Source organism: Zootoca vivipara, chromosome 7 (genome assembly GCF_965207765.1).
Source record: "Zootoca vivipara chromosome 7, rZooViv2.hap1.1, whole genome shotgun sequence".
NCBI lineage: Eukaryota > Metazoa > Chordata > Lepidosauria > Squamata > Lacertidae > Zootoca > Zootoca vivipara.
In genome coordinates, this window is record NC_142590.1 from 46,193,850 (window position 1) to 46,211,814 (window position 17,965).

General features: G+C 44.2%; 1 protein-coding gene across 11 annotated transcripts in view; it reads right to left on the minus strand.

Annotated features, from left to right (window-relative positions):
- ST3GAL3 (ST3 beta-galactoside alpha-2,3-sialyltransferase 3) overlaps window positions 1-17,965 on the minus strand; it is a 191,007-nt gene that overhangs the window by 145,619 nt on the left and 27,423 nt on the right. For 6 of the 11 annotated variants that reach the window (XR_015950826.1, XM_088673314.1, XM_035123840.3 and 3 more), the window contains exons 3-4: window positions 11,152-11,199; window positions 9,113-9,238 (exon numbers count right to left, since the gene is read on the minus strand). The exons of 2 other annotated variants lie outside the window; for them this stretch is intronic. Coding sequence is in view for 6 of the 9 variants with exons in the window: in XM_088673314.1 (XP_088529440.1) it covers window positions 9,113-9,238; window positions 11,152-11,199 (174 nt within the window). In the remaining 3 variants the exon portion in view is untranslated. Of the gene's footprint in view, window positions 1-9,112; window positions 9,239-11,151; window positions 11,200-17,965 lie in introns of those variants that run through there. 3 more of the 11 variants (XM_035123842.3, XM_088673317.1, XM_035123846.3) reach the window with 3 other exon arrangements.

Genomic DNA, 17,965 nt, shown 5'->3' on the forward strand with positions numbered 1-17,965 from the left:
AGTGTTCTCTGAGCTGCTGGTGCACCGTCTCCAGGTCCTCTGCCCAATCCTCTGCCTGTGGGCCCTCTTCCTCCTCCTCCCCCTCCCTCTCCGGGAAAGATCTGAGGTCGCGCCCGTAGTTGGCCTTAAAGGGCGACACCCCTGTGGAGACGTGCACCGCATTGTTGTAGGCAAATTCTGCCAGTGGCAGGCGATCCACCCAGTCCGTTTGCCTCTGGCTGACGTAACATCTCAGGTACTGCTGCAGAATGGCGTTGACCCGCTCCGCCTGTCCATTGGTTTGCGGGTGCCTAGCCGTCGACAAGCTGACCTCCACCTGCAGGAGGTTCATGAGCCGCCTCCAGAACCTGGAAACAAATTGGCGGCCACGATCCGAAATAACCCTTAAAGGCAATCCATGCAGTCTGAATACGTGGTCAACAAACAGTTTGGCCGTCTCTTCTGCCGAGACCGCCCTGGCACACGGTATAAAATGGCACATTTTGGACATGAGGTCCACCACCACCAACACTGCGGTCTTGCCCCTGGACGACGGCAGGTCTGTGATGAAGTCCATGGACACTACTTCCCACGGCCTGTGCGGTGTGGCTAAGGGCTCCAGCAAACCAGCTGGTGGCGCTCTGACCACCTTTGCTCGCTGGCAGGTGTCACATCCCCTTACATAATCCCGAACATCCTCCCGCACCCCTGGCCACCAGAAGTGTCTCATGACTAGGTGAGTGGTTTTGTCCCTTCCAAAATGACCCGCCGTTGGGTTGTCGTGCATCTGCTTGAGGGCCTTACCTCTCAGCTGTTTGGTTGGCAGGTACAGGGCTCCCTTGTAAAAAAGCAAACCCCTCCTTTCCTCAAAGTCTTTGGCCTGCTCCCCCCCCCTCTCAGTTCTCTGAAGATGCGGGTGGCAAATTCATCAGCTGCTGTCAGTGCTGTGAGTTCTGCCTCGCTCACCACTGTTGCTCCGCAGGACCATGCTGATGGGGGGAAAATATGCCTGGGTGCCGGTGGCAACTCCTCCTCCATGTACTCTGGCTTGCGGGAGAGGGCATCCGCCCTGACATTCTGCTCTCCCGGGATGTAGTGGATGGAGAAGTTGAAGTTCGAGAAGAACTCTGCCCACCGTATCTGCCGCTGGTTGAGCACCCTGGCAGTTCTCCAGAACTCCAGGTTCTTGTGGTCTGTGCACACCTGGATGGGGTGCTTGGCGCCCACCAGGAAGTGTCGCCAGTGCTGGAACGCAGCGTGGATCGCGAGAAGTTCCCTGTCAAACACTGTGTAGTTGCGTTCCGGCTGGGTCAGCTTCCTGGAGAAGAAGGCACAGGGTCTCCACTCTCTGTTGGCGTCCAGTTGCAACAGAATCGCTCCCAGAGCCTTGTCCGAAGCATCTGTCTCCAGGCGTAGGGGCGCATCCTGCACCACGTGGAACAGGTGCTGGTCTGAAGCGAATACCCTCTTGAGGCTTTCGAGCGCTGCTTTGCGCCTCTGGTGTCCACCGGAACTTCTGCTTGCCTCTCAGGCAGTCGGTGATAGGAGCCGTGACGCGAGAGAAGTTCTTGATGAACTTCCTGTAGAAGTTCGCGAAGCCTAGTAGGCGTTGGGCATCTTTGCGCGTCCTGGGGCTGTGCCAGTCCAGGATGGCCTGCACCTTGTCCTTGTCCATCGCCAGCCCCTTGTCTGACAGCTTGTAGCCTAGGAAGTCCACTTCTTTGGTGTGAAACTTGCACTTCTCCAGCTTCACATACAGGTGGTTGTCCTTCAGGCGCTGCAACACCTCCCTGACATCCTTCACATGCTGCACTGGGTCATTGGAGTAGATAAGGATGTCATCCAGAAAGACCAAGCAGTTCTTGAAGAGGAGGGACCCCAGGACGTGGTGCATGAAGGCCTGGAAGCATGCTGAGCCCCCTTGCAACCCGAAGGGCATCACCAGATATTCAAAAGAGCCCAGAGGCGTGAACATCGTGGTTTTCCATTCATCACCCTCCCGGATCCTAATCAAGTTGTACGCCCCTCTTAGGTCGAGCTTGGTGAAGATCTTGCCCCTGCGTGCCGCTGTCAGGAGATCATCCACTCTGGGCATGGGGAAAGCCATTGGCTCTGTCACCGAATTCAGCCGTCTAAAATCCACCACCAGACGGCGCTGTTGCGTGTCTTTCTTGTCCACCCAGAAGACCGGGCTGCCCCCTGCTGCCTTGCTTTCTCTGATGAACCCCCGCTTGAGGTTCTTGTCGATGAAAGCGCGCAGATCCTCCAGTTCCTGATCTGACATGGCGTACAGCTTGGCTGGGGGTATAGTTGCCCCTGGCACCAGGTTGATCTGGCAGTCAAAAGGCCTGTGTGGGGGTAGGTGGTCGGACTCCGCTTCGCTGAAGACCTCCTGCAGGTCCCAGTACGGCTTGGGTATTGCCTCACCCCCCTTGACGTGCATGGTGGCCACCGTGGCTATCGGAGGCCCCTCCCCTGGTTGGTGCTGCATGCAATGTTCCAGACAAAAGTCCGATCCAAAAGTGATGCATCTCTGGTGCCAACTTATGGAGGGGTCGTGGCGCGTCAGCCAGCTCATGCCCAAGACGATGGGGGGGGTCTGAGATGGTTGTGACGTTGAAAGCCAGTGTCTCTGAGTGCCTTCCCACCGTCATTCTCATGGGGGGGGTTTGATGCGTGATGGCCCCTCCCAGCAGCTCTCTGCCGTCAATGGTGGCCACGTGCAGGGGAAAATCCAGCTGCAGAAGTTGGATCTGGTGCTCTTCCGCAAAGTTTCTCGAGAAGAAGTTGGCTGAGGCACCACTGTCAATTAAGGCGAGGACTGTCAGGGGATAGCCATTTGGGAGCGTGAGCGTGACTTCTAGAACCACTCCTGCTCTGGGAGGGGTGGGCTGGCTGTGCTCCTCTCTGTGCGGGTGGGCGGGCGGGGGCTGTTGTCTGCTGACTGTGCCTGGCCGCTCCCCCTTGTCTCCTGCAGCCAGGCTGTCTCGTTTCCCTGCTGTGGTGCTGCGTCAGCTGGGGAAGGTACAACCGTTCCCGCCTTTCCTAGCCACTCTCTGCGATGAGGGCAGTCTCTGACGCGATGCCTGGGGGAGTTGCAGAGAAAGCAATTCCCGCCTCTTCCCTCCTTGCGTCTTGGCGCCGCCGGGGTTTGAAAAGCCCGCGCGCGCGCTCCTCCGATCTCCATCGGTTCCGGCTCTGGGCTTGGCCTGGGCGGGTGTGGGGGCGGGCCCTGGGGTGGGGTTTGGTGATGTGGTCTGTCCTGGGAGCGTGGGAACCAAGGTTTTGCTGCGCGCGTCGCTTGTTTGTCATTCCATCTGGATTCCTGTCTCACCCCCACCGCTAGCGCCGCTTTGCTTAACTCATCCATAGTTCGCGGTTTGGGACCTCTTGCCAGCTCATCCTTAACGTCTGCGTGCAAACCCATGTAGAAGGCTGATTTCACTGGCTCACTTTGCAGATCCCACCCCAGTTTGTGCACCAGCATGGTGAATCTCGCCCAGTAGTCCCTAACTGTCGATTTTCCTTGTGTTAAGTTATGAAGCTCCTCTTTAGTGGCCTCCATTTCACTGTCACTAGCGTACATTATTTTTAAAGCTTCTAGAAATAATTTTGCGTTCTTCATGCAAGGATTTTTTTGCGCGATGAGCGGTCTTACCCATTCTCGGGCGGCCCCCGTCAAATGCTCTATGATAAAGGAGACTCTGTGCGCGTCATCTGGGAATTCTGCTGCATGCAATTCCAGCGCATAATTTATTTCTGTCTCGAATCCTAGGTACTCCCTAGGGTCGCCGCTAAACTTGGTGACTAGGCTCTGTCCCCTTCTCACTTGGACTAGCTGCGGCTGGGGCACCCTCCCACCTCTAGCGGCTTTCTCCTCTTCCAACTTCTTCTGTAGGTCCAAAACCATCACCCTTAGCTGTTTCTCAGTCTCCTCTTTTGTCCTCACCTGGTCCACCAGCTTGTTCAGCTCCTCCTGCGCCCCTCGCGCTTCCTCCTGAGCGGCATGCAATTGCTGCTGTGCGTGCGCTGTGAGGTTCTGCAGCTCCTGCTTCGCTGCTTCGGCCTCCAGCCTCCAATGCTCAGCCTCTTGAGCGCTCATCGCTGCACTCCAAAGTAGCCAAAAAAAAGATTCGGGAGTTGCTGTCAGAGGGCCTGGTATGGCTACTCTAGAGTAACGACTCCAGCATGGTCTTTTAAGGTTTTTATTAAGTGCTGATTATTTACAGTGTTCAGAGCAGTAAAAATGCATCCTTAAGGTGAGGTGTCTGAACTCCCGAATGGCGATTGGCGCGTTTTCTTTCAGCACCACAGCTTTGGCAGACCCAACCTCTTCCCCCTACGTTTGCGTCGCAATTCGGGAGTTGGGGGAATTGGCCTCCCCCCTGTGCGTCCTACTTCCTGTCCCACCTGCGGCCTGGGCTCCACAACCTTGCCTGAGCCTCGGACACCACTTCCTGACTCTCCGCTGGAGGCAGAGCTCTCCTTACTCTCTCCCGCGCTTGGGGATGGGCTGGAACTTAAGATGGGAGGGACTTCCCTGTATCCCTCGTCCCTCACACCATGTGTCCTCTTTTTCCAGGACACGTCCTCTTTTTCATGGGTATATAAAATGAAAGTCATCATAGTGAGCCATAGTTAAAAGTAGAAGTTGGCAAATGTGTCCTCTTTTTTGCTCTTCAAAATATGGCAACCCTACAGGCTTAACCCCAGAGCAAAAAGCTCCAAATGCCACTCACGTAAACCTTTCACCCAAGTCAAAGAAATATTAGATGAGACTGAGAAATGCCCTCAGGAAAGACATGATGTGGAAGCTAAGCTCTCATGGAGGTTTCCCCCTAGGAGATACTAGATCAGGGGTCCCCAAACTAAGGCCCGGGGGCCGGATGCGGCCCAATTGCCTTCTAAATCCGGCCCGCGGACGGTCCGGGAATCAGCATGTTTTTACATGAGTAGAATGTGTCCTTTTATTTAAAATGCATCTCTGGGTTATTTGTGGGGCATAGGAATTCATTCATATTTTTTTCAAAATATAGTCCGGCCCCCCAAAAGGTCTGAGGAACAGTGGACCGGCCCCCTGCTGAAAAAGGTTGCTGATCCCTGTACTAGATGCTGCTGCCTAGTATCAGCCCTACCCAAGAGCAGGTCCTCCTCCAGAAGTAATACATATGTAAGACAGAAAGAAGTCAGAACAGGTTTGAGAAATAAAACTATCTCAAGAATTGTAAGAGTCCTCTAATTGTAGCAATCCATTTCCCTAACCCTACAGGGAGAGATGAGGGAAGATTAAAACATTAGCTCATTTGCTTCATTAACACAAGCTTGTTTCTTGCCTGATCTGGTAACAAAAAAGAGACAGATCATTCATGGTCCTCTAATAGTATCCCTCCAGGACACTGATATTGGTAAAGACAGTTTTCTGATTCAGTCCAGACCCTGAAATTCAGAATTATTTATTTTGGTAGTCTTTGCATTATGCAATTCAAGTTTCTAACTGCATAAGACAAAGGGTAGTAAACAGCAGATTAGCCATGACACACTCTGTTTCATTGAATCATGGAAACTAACATTGTGGGCAAATAACACTAAACCAGTCAATTGTCAAATTCTAAATACTGTGGTTGAAAGTATGTAGTATGTCAGCATGTAGATGACAAATGCAATTATACAGCCACACACAATGAAGAGGCATAGCAGAGTAGGACAGGATTCTCATTTTAAATAGACACTAAGTGCTCTTTTGTAGTTTTATTTTACTATCAATTGTTGATAATACCAGTTTAGATGCTTAGGTCAAATCTACATCCCTAATATTTTTTTCAATGATTATAATACAAGATAATGCTTCTTCAAAATTGCTTTGTTCTTTGCTGAAGTTTATTCTTTTGTGAAGATTAATTAATTCTTGGAAATCATAACTGGCCTTTCAAAGTTATCTATTTATCAAAACTGAAAATAACTCTTCAACTCTTGTTCTTTTGTTGCACGTGATCCAGACATCGTCCATCAACAAAATGTGTATGTTTCAGGGACACTGAATTTTCTAGAACACAATATAATGTCACTTGGAAAAGTTATTGGGTTTAATGCAATTAAGAACAGTACTTCAAACATTCACAAGGACACATAATGCATAGCAAGTCTGATGTCAACATTGCCAAGACACACACACCCTCAAGTATTTGCTCCATTATGTGTCCTTTTAAAAAGGTTAGCATTATAACTCCTCTCCCGTCTCCCATCTTCTGAGGCTGCGTCACCTTGTTGTATAGCTAGTGGTGCTTTAAAAAAATGTAAGTCAACATCAAAATTCTAGTCACTTCTGTGGACAGTGTCACAATATAGTTAAATCACCATGTGGCACTAGTAGCAGGAACTGTCTGTGCCTGTTCTGTTATTTTGAGAGAGTTAATAAAGTTATTGACTAGCTTCTTGGCTGGTGTGTCCTGTGGGCCAGAGATAGGCAGAAAGCAGATCAGGATCCATGGGCAAATCTTGAGCTGATTTATCAGGGGTGGAATTAACTGCTAGATACTGAACAACAGAAGCCATTAAAAGTCCACCCTTCCCCCCTTTATAAATTCAAGTTGCTGAGAGAAAGACAGCTTGAGGTGTATCCAGGACTGGATTTGCATGTGAAATGACCAAGAGATCAGTTCTAGGCCTGAAACCAAATTGCTCTGCTCGGAGGCCTTAAATGAGAAGTGCGCAGATTGCAGAAGCCTACTTGTGCCCCCATTTTGCACCTGCATGTGGCTGGTGGTTCAAGGTTCTATTGAAAAACAAAGATCTATCAAGCCTGTGGTCTGCCAACCCCTGTTTGAAGCTATCCATAAAAACAGTCTCCGACATCAATGTCTGCCATTTTATAGATTGTTCTAAAAATATACGCCCTTCTCGGTGGCTGAAATGCACATCTCCAGTGCTCCATTAATTTTTGTCAGAGGAAAAAACAAGACAGCAAACAGGCTATCCCTCTGCAACTGAGCTACCTTACACACTCATCCATTATATTTGGACAGATTACAGCGCTCACTGCACTGGGACTAGGGAAAGGAAAACACCCAGGACTTCAAAAATCTGGATAAACTCTAAATCTAACTGCCTCCTGCACAACAGAAATAATCCCACAAGAAAATAGTTCAACACATACAGATGACCATTTAGGGTTTGAAGATAGGCTGGTGCTTTTTCAGAGCAAAAGGCATCCCTCCCTATCCCCAGAGGTTCTAGTCTACAGAGACTCCTGTGAAAAGAGGCCAGATGTATACTGGAGTAGAAAGGCAGAAGTCAACAGAAGATAAGAAAAGGTAGAGGTGTTGGTCATAAAAACTGGTATGGACAAGGAAGGAGCATGTGTAATGCACAGGTTAATGCCATCAAGCAACTTCACATCTTCAGGGATATATGGCACTAGAAAGAAGATTGGAAAAATTACTAGGGGCATAAAATCAAAACAGTGACTAGAGGTCCAACCCAAAACTTCAAAGTGAGAAGCCATGTGACTGGAAGGACAAACGTGTTGCAACTTCCTCACCACCTCAATTGATGCCCTGATGTGTAAGAGGGCCTGCTTCTTCAGTATGCTACAAACTAGATTCCCTAATAGAGGCTACCTGAGAAGTACAGTATTTTAAATAGCCACAAAGTCCTTCCTACACATACTAAATGTCAAGGCAATACATAATACATACTTCTCCAACCTGGTACTCTCCAGATGTTTTGGATTACACCATGGACCAACAACGGTTCATGAACCTCATTCAAATGTTCTGCGGCACATCTATTAATTTGAAGATGGGAGACAGCACATCTATCGCATTAAATATTCATATTAATTGCAATTTTTTATTTCTTATATATTGCATATAATCGTATTACAATCTGAAACGATGGAATTCAGTTGTATTACTGTACAATACACTATATAAAAATAAAAGAAATACACAATTAAAAATCATGTAGCATCTGGCATAGCACATTACAACTGGGACCACAGGCAGAAAAATAATTAAGTGGTCCACCAAGACCCACAACAAGTGGGTCTGCAGGGACATAAAGTTTGGGAACCACTGCACTCAACCTCCCTTCAGTCCCAGTCAGCACAGCCAATGGTCAGGGATGATGGGAGTTGTTGTTCAAAACCTCTGGAGTGCACCAGGGTGAAAGAAGGCTGATAGATATGGCACCCTGTCAAGGCCCTGGTGCATCACACTTCTTTTTTCAGATTGGGGCAAGCATGCAGTATCCTGCACGTGACTGAACCAAATGCATGCTAATTCAACTTTTTCCAAAGCAGCTTTTAAATGAAAGTTTTCAAAACAGTGTATAAAAATCTACAGAAAAATAGTAAGCCAGTAAAAATTGTCACACAAAACAGAGTAAAAAAAATATTAAAATACTGTAAAATAAAATAGCTGCTAAAAACGACTTAAATGACTGGGCAAATAAAAAAGACTTGTCTTGGCACTGAAACTTATCACAACAGGTAACAAGTGAGCAGTCACAGCAAGAGATTACAGAACCAGGACACCACCACGAACATAACAGTTCTGTGGTTGCTACCTGCCTAATCTCTGATTGTATGGCCTGCTGGAAAAGAGCCTCCGATGCATATCATAACACATGGGTTGTTTCATGTGGAAACAGGTGTTTTTTCAGGTAGCAAGGTCTTTCCCAAAGATGAATATGCACCCTCAGATTCCCTATTTTAAGTTTACTTTTAAGAACACAGAAGACATTATAAGTTGCTTAATGCAATTTTCTCTTTAAAGCATCTGGTGTCATGAATGTAGAAGGGATTTCATACAGTCACAGAAATTTCTGGTTTCAGTTGTTTAGAATCTAGGAATCAATCAGAAGGTAAAAATGAAAAATGAGGGTAGGAAAAAAATAGATGTAAACATGAAATATGAGCAAATTCAAAGTTATTATGTATTCATATAATTGGAAAACTACACAGCTGGAATTTAACTTTTAAATCATCCAAACCAAGCCTCAATGAGCAGAGGAAGCACCTACCCACTCCCAAGTCACCTACTGCAAGTTTCCAACCCTTGAAAAATATATTTTCTTTAGTGTGTGTGTCATTTGATTTTTCCCCTTTTTCTCCCCAACCTGAAGCAGTACCTACTAGGAATGGTTGGGCGTGGAATAGCGACAGGTTCTCTCTTAGCTTTGCCTGTTCCCAGGTTTGCAGCAAGATGTGATGGGAGAGATGACAGAGGCACAAGAGGTGTGGATTTTCTCTCTCTCCTTCCTGTTTTAACAAGGAAAGCTATCCCTCAGTCCAGCAACAGACCACACAACTCAAACTTATTACATAGCTTCTTTTTCACTAGCAGGTAGAGCTCAAAGCACAAAAAAGCCAAAGCTCTTAATATCAAATAACTTTAACATGCAGCAGTTTAAAGAACTGTAACCGTTTCCAAGCTTTCTCTCCATGGCTGGCTACTTTAATATAAAGTCTGAATAATGGAACTTTGTTGAGGCAGACACAGGAACTGGTCCCCCCCCCACCTTTTATTGTCTTCTAACGCCTCATGATGTTTGCCCCACACAGAGATACTAGAGCAACAGTATCTGCAAATACTAAATTGGATCTCTTTAAAACTTAATGATATTTCCCTTCTTCAAGCAATGCTGGGCAATCTGTGAGCAAGATCATGCACCCTTGCCCAACCAGCCTTTAGGATCACATTCTCAAGAATGAAGCAAGAAGAGCAGGAAGCAGTCTGTGCTTTTTAAAAGATCCCCATCTGAGGTTAGTAACTCAGCACCCTTTCAACAAGGCTTTGCTATTAGTGTTAGGCAGCAAGCTGTGCTTGATTATTGTGCAGGCAGGAGCCTGGGACCATGTTGGAAGGCAGCAAACATTCTTCCCAGAGTACAATCAGAAATATTGAAAGAAGCTTATAATGGGAGAGGGTGGGACCAGGCTACTTTTTAAAGGGGAGGGGAACAGAGCATCTTTTATTGGGGGCATCACACCTCTTTAGGACTGCAACAAAATCTGGACAATGAGAAATTTCTTACCCTTCCTCTTCCAGAAACGCACATTGCAGAGTACGTGCCCTTAACAGAGTATCAGAAAGTGTGTTCTGGTAGATAGCTATGAGCCAGAACACTGATCCATCCTAGTAACAGCACTCCGAAGGTACAATCTATGCAGTGCTGGTTCATAGGTGACCCCTGAAGTGGCCCAAGGGACAGAATTTGTTTTTAGGCTCCAATTTGTAAGATTATAAAGTTCAGTCACAATCCAGAAACAAAAACTCCATATGTCTCCACAAACATTGCTAAAACCCCACATGTAAAACTTTGCATACCTTCCTCTTCCTCCTGAACAGATTCCTCAACAGAATTTCTTCCCAAAAATCTGGAGAAGGGATCTATTTAACTGAACTCTCTTTTGGAAGAGTATTTTTCTCCAATTAGTGTACAATACACTGTATGGTTGGGGTGGTGGTAAGGTGTGCATGTGTGCATACATTAGACACAACTAAATCCTCTGCCTAGAAAATAATTTATCATTATCATTAGTTAAATTTATATCCTGCCTTTCCACCAAATGACATGATAAGGCAGGATATCATCTGGGAATGGAGGAATACCATTTGTGCAATGTGGATCCGTTGTGCAATCAACAGGGCAATTGATTTGAGGAATGTGGGGAGGTGGCAAGGAACACAATAAAGCAGGAATGGGGAATCTGTGGCACTCTAGATTTTGTTGAATTAAACTTCCGTCATCTCTGACCATTGATCATGCTAGATAGGGCTAATGGAAGCTGAAGTCCAGTAATATCCAGAGGCAGCAGGCTCCCTATCCCTGCAATAACGTCCTATAGTATCACCCTGCATCTAATGTGTCCGCTACTTAGAACAAATGCTTAGTCAAATTCACAACTGAAGCACTAAAAATGCAACACAAAGAAACAAGCAGTTCCACTCTAAGTGGCTTTGAGTTGCCATGGCACACAAAGTAATTTTAAGTAATTCCATTTTGAAGACAGAGAGTTCATCTGCTAGATTTCTTTCAAGGGCTACTTTGACGGGTAATCCTGAACTAGGCTTGACAGCCTCTTCTCTGCCTCCCAACATGGCTGTCACATATAAATTAAATGGCAATCTTTTTATGAGAGGGGGAAGGGAGGGGGAGGGATTGTTGTACCTGAGCCTATTGAACGTCCAACGGAGTCAGAGGAAAGAACCAATGAATCTGTAATACAAGAGTACAAGTTCATTTTTCCCTTGTCATATAAATCCATTACTTGTTTACAAGAGGCTCCTATTTCCTCTTCCTCAATAAAATCAGTGTACTGGCTACACATTCAGCAAAGAAACTCTAACCACGGATTTTTTTGTGCTACATGTGCAGCTGATCAATCACACTGGAGTGAAACATTAAAAATACTTCTGGCCCAAAATTACATTCCTTCCAGGAAGGGGGTAAGCAGTCCTAAAAGAACCTAATTTTTGTCCCACAGCAGAAAGTCAGTAGGGAGCAAGCTTCATGCTGCCTTTGAGGAGCTACTAATGCCTCATAATTATAATTCAAATGTCTTGCAGTGATTTTCTTTTCTGACTTATTCCTATGTTGTGACAGAGAGAATGAACTGCACTAGCCAAACAGGTTAGCAAATTACTGTGTCATAGAATACCCAAGTGCTACATTCCATCATGTGAGTAGAAAAAGGTATCTAATAAATATGAAAGAGAAGCAATGACTATGTTAGAGATACAATAACATGTGCATTAAGAGCATACACCACCACAAGCATAGCTGTTTAAAATCACTACTGGAATTATATGGCCTCTTGAGTCTAAGGACGTTTTGTTTCAACACTGCCCATGGTTTAACTTCACAATGTAATACTGTAGTGAGATCATGGAGAGAAAGATTGTGGGGGCCAGTTGACAGATACAGAATTCAACTGATAAAATTCAAGATCATTCACAATTCCCTATTTCCAAAAAAGGGCAAGCAACATGGTGAAACCTAAAACCAGAAGGAACCCACAACAACAGTGGAAGCAAGGCGGAAGGGAAGGGATGGACACTTTTCTTCTGTGACTTTTCTCAAGTTTGACTTAGATCCCAATATATTCTATGTTTTATAAGCCTACTTTCCCACTTTCTTTTTCCTTGCAATATCCCTCAAGCCATTTGGACATATTTTGTGTCCAAAGGAATAATGATTTCAGCAGAATCATGTTTAGCAATAAACCATTTTTATTCCAAAGGTTTAGACTTGTATGTACAGATTGTATGCTGTATTGGAAAGAGTTCTGAGAATCACAAAATAAACCACAGGCCCCGCATAGATACTTGAAGTTTAATAAAAGATTGATGCAGTTTTTGCATTACAGTACATACCACAGGTAATCCCAAGCCAAACATAGTGATGGACCAACACTAATCTGGTGGCTCCTTTAAAGAAGTGTACACACTGGACAACAATGAAGAAATGTACGTATTATCAAAACTGGTACATTCACCTAATGCAGAGCCAAACCACGGCTTAGCCCCAGATAGTGTAGCAGCAGGAGGACCCAAGGAGGAGCACAGTATTCGATCTGGGAATCCACGCATTTACTCATTTACACTAAACCAAAGTTTATTCAGTGTTGCATGCAAATCGGGTCAGTGTTATGTAAGGTGTTCAATATTTCGATTCCATCTCAAAAATAAGATCACAAGATCACAGAACAAAATTCCAGTTAGTAGCTCCTACTGATAAAGGTAGTTTCTCCAACCTCACATTGTAATTCACAAACTCAGAGAAGTAATACTTTTTGTAGTGTCAACATCTATCATGCATATCTGCTCTAGACGTAAAGCCCACTTGATACAACAACATTAACTAGATTATGGCTATTCCTAGAACTCCTATACACACACCATTATCTGTGAATAAATTCTTTAAAAAGCATGATTAACACATTATGTGTTGCTTCCTGGAACAGTGCCCTGCTATTTCACGCAGTCAATGCTAAGTCTTCTGCTAGATCCCCTTCTCCATTCCAAGTTGGATTTAGTTCACAGAAATACTAAGATTGAAGCATATACAGGAAACGCATATGCATACACACAGCTTTTTAACTGTGTTACACCAAACAAGGCATTATTAGAAGCACAAAATAAAGCTTTAATTCACAAGTGAGAACATTAGGAAGAATTCTAGTTGTTAACTTCTAGAAATTACTTACGTATTATTGTGCAAATGTGGATCAGAGAAACTCCTCGTTCACACAAAACCAATTCTGCATGCATTGTTGGTTCAATAACAACCTGAAATAAAGGTCTACTCAAATATGGTCCTTTCCAAATAATCTGCTAGCAGTTGATATGGAAAATAATGAAAAGCAAACATCCAACTAGCAACAGTTACAGTGGTACCTCAGGTTACAAACGCTTCAGGTTACAAACTCCAGAAATAGTACCTCAGGTTAAGAACTTTGCTTCAGGATGAGAACAGAAATGCTCCAGAGTGCTCCAGCGGCACGGCGGCAGCAGGAGGCCCCATTAGCTAAAGTGGTGCTTCAGGTTAAGAACAGTTTCAGGTTAAGAACGGACCTCTGGAACGAATTAAGTTCTTAACCAGAGGTAGCACTGTAATTCCTGAACACACTGAGAAAATAGAATATTGAGATTGCTGTTAAAAGTCTTTATTAAGTCTGCTTTTCCAATCTGAAATTTGAGTCCCTCAGAATACATTTGTCAAAATCACATGTAACAATGTTCCATGTATGTTTTGTTTCTTTTGCAGCAATAGGACCACAATATTTTATCCATTCACTGACACCCCACTATTAAAGGGGTAACACACACACACACACACACACACACACACACACACACACACACACACACACTGTAAGCTAGCTGGTAGTAAATATGGTTAATAGAGCATAGTCAAGAAAATGTGTGCAGTAATCTGTCAAGAGGTAGCTTTGTCCACTTCACTGGTCCCTGCAGCCTAATATAACCACTTCCTATTAAAATTGCATGGGGGCACAACACCATATATGCATTGCCCCTTTTCCTCCCCGACTCCAATAGTAGGAGCTATGAGGAACTGCTCTAGCTACTAATAGCTCACAAGGAAGGCTTATTCTTCTTGTTCCCAGGCTTAGAGCCAGTTTGGGGTTGCTCAATACACACCCCACACAAAAGCACCCAGCCATTCAGTGGACTGCACCCATCAGTTTCAGGACCCTTGTTCAGATTTGTATCTGAAAATAATAATAATAATGTGGTATTCCATCAACTACTGAGCATCCTGTCTTGCTTTGGTGCTTCTTATTTGTCTGGACTATGAATGCCCTGCATCAGCCACTCAAGGCTTTTTGGCAGTCACCCACACCTTCTCCAGAGTTATTACCACATTTATGGCCCTTTGTTCAAAAGGAACTGAACACTGCTAACTGCACTGAAACACATGCTACAAAATTATTTATTCACATTGTCATCAGGTGGAACTGTTCCTTTATTTATTCTGCTGTTCATAGTACTCTGCTTTAAAGAGAAATAAAAAGGCAACCTGTTAAGAGAGTCTAACATCTAACAGGGATGTAGATACTTTAATCATTTGCTCAGGCATGGTCCAAAGTTCATTCAATTCCAATTACTCTATTCCACGTTACATAAAACTTACAAAAACACAAGCAGTCACACGATGTGCAGACACAAATAAAACCACTGCTTTCCAAGTATCCCATCAGCCATATTTTTGCAGCGCTAGGGAATGTGAGATGACTTACAAACTGCAGTGACAACTCTGCAAAGGTGCAGAAACAACAGCCCTTTTGAGGCAGCATAATCAGGAAGCAAACCATGCTAGTGCAGATATTGGAGAGCAATCCCTGCCAGATTCTACATACATAGAAACTGTACACACATAGGATCTGTTCTGTTTATGAGGAAAGGGCCTCCTGACACAATCCAGTGTTCTGTGTGTCTTCGTTCTCTCTCTCTCTCTCTCTCTCTCTCTCTCTCTCTCTCTCTCTCTCTCTCTCTCTCTCACACACACACACACACACACACACACACACACACACTGAAGTATACCATGTATTATGTTTTTGGAAAGAGGGACATGGCATAATTGAAACAGGGGGACTGGAAGCTACTAGCAAGTTAACATATGGATTGAGCCTCAGTCAGGTTGCCTGTCCAAACTGACAGGAGAAAGGGGCCCATGGTGCATTTTTATTCCCTTTACTGAAGGAAAGCAGCAACAGGATCCAGCAGCCGGAAACATCTGATTGTAAAAAGCATTTCCAATAAATTCTGGATTTTCTACTTTAATAAACTACCTCCTTAAAATGAGATTGCTTTACAAAGTCTTACTCTGTGTGTGTTTCACTAAATTACCCCCATGGACCACAAAAGTTGGAGGTGCGCCTGTGAGGCCCAACTGAGAAGCATATGTACCTAAAGCAATTCTTTTAATTTAAAAATGCATTGAGAGATGGGAGTCATTAAGTTTATAAAGATGCAGAGTTGCTTCAACCTAAATTTACTGTGTACACCTACACGAACATAGTCACTGTGCATGTCCCTTACTTGGAAACAGAAAGCCTCCTTTGAAGGGTAACCCCTGCAAAAGAAAACACCAGGTTTTTGCAAGCTCACAAAACTGCTTCACCAACAAAAGATGGCAGCCATCCAAGTAGACCCTGAAGGCTCTAAAGAAAGCATGAAAACTCATTTTGTCCCATTTTTTAAAAGAAAAATTTGAATCCACAAACGGAATTATAAAATTCAGAGTTTAAAAACTCATTTCTCAAAATCTAAGAGCTGTCATCTAGCAAAATACATCTCTTATAGTTATCATATGATGCTCTTCCCACATAGTGAGATACATGGGTCATGCCTATATCTGCACACACAAACATACATACATATGTGAGCTCATTCTTTTTTTTAAGTTCCCTGTACAGCCTGGTTCATTCATTCCATCTTTGCCTGAAAGGCAAAGGTAAACAGAGAGGATTCACTGATGTACTGCATCTCAAACTGGCAGATAAAGAACAAGAATTTTAACTGTTTATTGATGTGTGTTTCAGAACCCAAAAGATGCTCAACCAGTTCAGTTGGTAAGGCCTAGGCTTCCTAGCACCCTTGCGAATGAACCATCTTGCAACTGTATTTTATTGTTCAATGTAATATTTTTTTAATTCTTTTGATACCCATGGCAATTATTCCAAATCAGGTTTATGCAGAATCACAAATGGTTTGTAACTAGTTTTTGAAATGTAAGCAGTAGTTGCAAGTTATGTAGAAATAAAATATGTGATTCTGTGAACTGTAAAAGGTGAGGAAGGAAAGCACAAGGAGTGAAAGCAAATCAAGTAAACATGCAAATGTGCATGTTGCACATGTGTACTACAGATTTCTTATAGATATGCATAAAGAGGAGATATGAAATCATTAGATCCCTTTGTCAAGTACAAGAGCAGATCAAACATCAACCTCTTAAAATAGTAATATTTATCCCAAATTTAATAGTCCCCTATGAATCAAGGAAGATTTTCCTTAAACTCTGACCATGCCAGACATCTCTCAAATGAATGTTCTTCCCATAAAGGCAACAATGCTTCTCAGTTTCTCAGAAAGAAACTTTGCAGCCAAAATCACCCAAAACTTAAAATCTTCTGGCTCAGCTGCCTAGAGAATTGTCAGCGATTTCATTCATGACAGCTTTACACAGATAAAGCTTGCCTGTCTCAACTCCGCTGACAATATGAACAAGCAGGACTGAAGCATAAGAAAGAAGAGAGAAACAGGGGAGATAAACTAAACTATCTGGTGTCTAAGAGCTCTCCCAGACACCCTTTCTGTATGAAGTGGCAGTGCCCCACTTCTCTCTTCGTTACAAGGGCTTGAACAAGACATTTATTCAATGAAAGCTGACACTGAACAGATCCAGTCAATGCCTCTGGTTTTCTACTATTGCCCTCATGGATGCAGGCCTTGGCTGGCTGACTCACAACAGCTGTAACTTTGGACTGCAAGTTGTAAGATGTTCCTGGCCCTCCACTGCCTTACATGATCATTGGCCCAAGCTGGGAGTGAACATACTTTGCAGAGAAAAAAAGCATGACAAACAGAGACTCAAAGCAGCATGCAATATTTCTAAACTAAAAATTACAAGCAGTTTAGACTTGTGCTTCCATAAACCCTGTGACCTATAGTGTAATAAATAATAAAGTAAAAACAGATCCACAAATCAAGACACTTGCATTTTAAGAATAAAAAAAGCCAAAGTTCAGGGTCATAGCTGTCCTCCTTGGATCAAGGGTCATTTGACAGAGATACTTGGTTTGAAAGCCTCTGAGCTGAAAAACTAAGCAAGCCCACTGCAGCTCTGACAAGAGGCCAAAAAACTCAAATGAAAGAAAATTCCCACAAATGGGAGCATGATCTCAGAGCAGAAAAGGATCTGCTTCATGGGAAAAGTTTGGACATTTTAAAAAAGCCAGAGACCAGGCTCTGCGAGTTACCAGTCAGCTCTGTAAGCAGCATGGCTGTGAGACTATTAAACAAGAGCAGATGACAAGGAAGCAAACTACTCCAGCCCTAGACAAATAGAGCTGGAACATTTTCAAAAAGAACCACATTCCTTGCACCGCACTGAGTATGAAAACCAAACCACAATGTGGCCTTTCAAATTAGCACTTGGGAAAGACATGATCTAGTAAGAAGAATAACATCCTATGTCATCCAGAAGTGTAAATGCAGAGAAATGTTTTATCTGATCAGAGTAACGTCAGGATTAGCAACAAATATCTGGAGACCCTGCGTAAGTCACTAAGTCTCTTCTAAATCAGCTGTTCATGTTGCAGAGTTCCTGTATAAGCCCCAATAAGTAGGGGAAGTGTCAGTTTCACTTGGTAGCAACCACCATCTATCCAATCAACAGTATATTAATAGGGTGTTCTGTTCCAGCAGAAATCTGCAATAGCATGAGGCTTATAGGC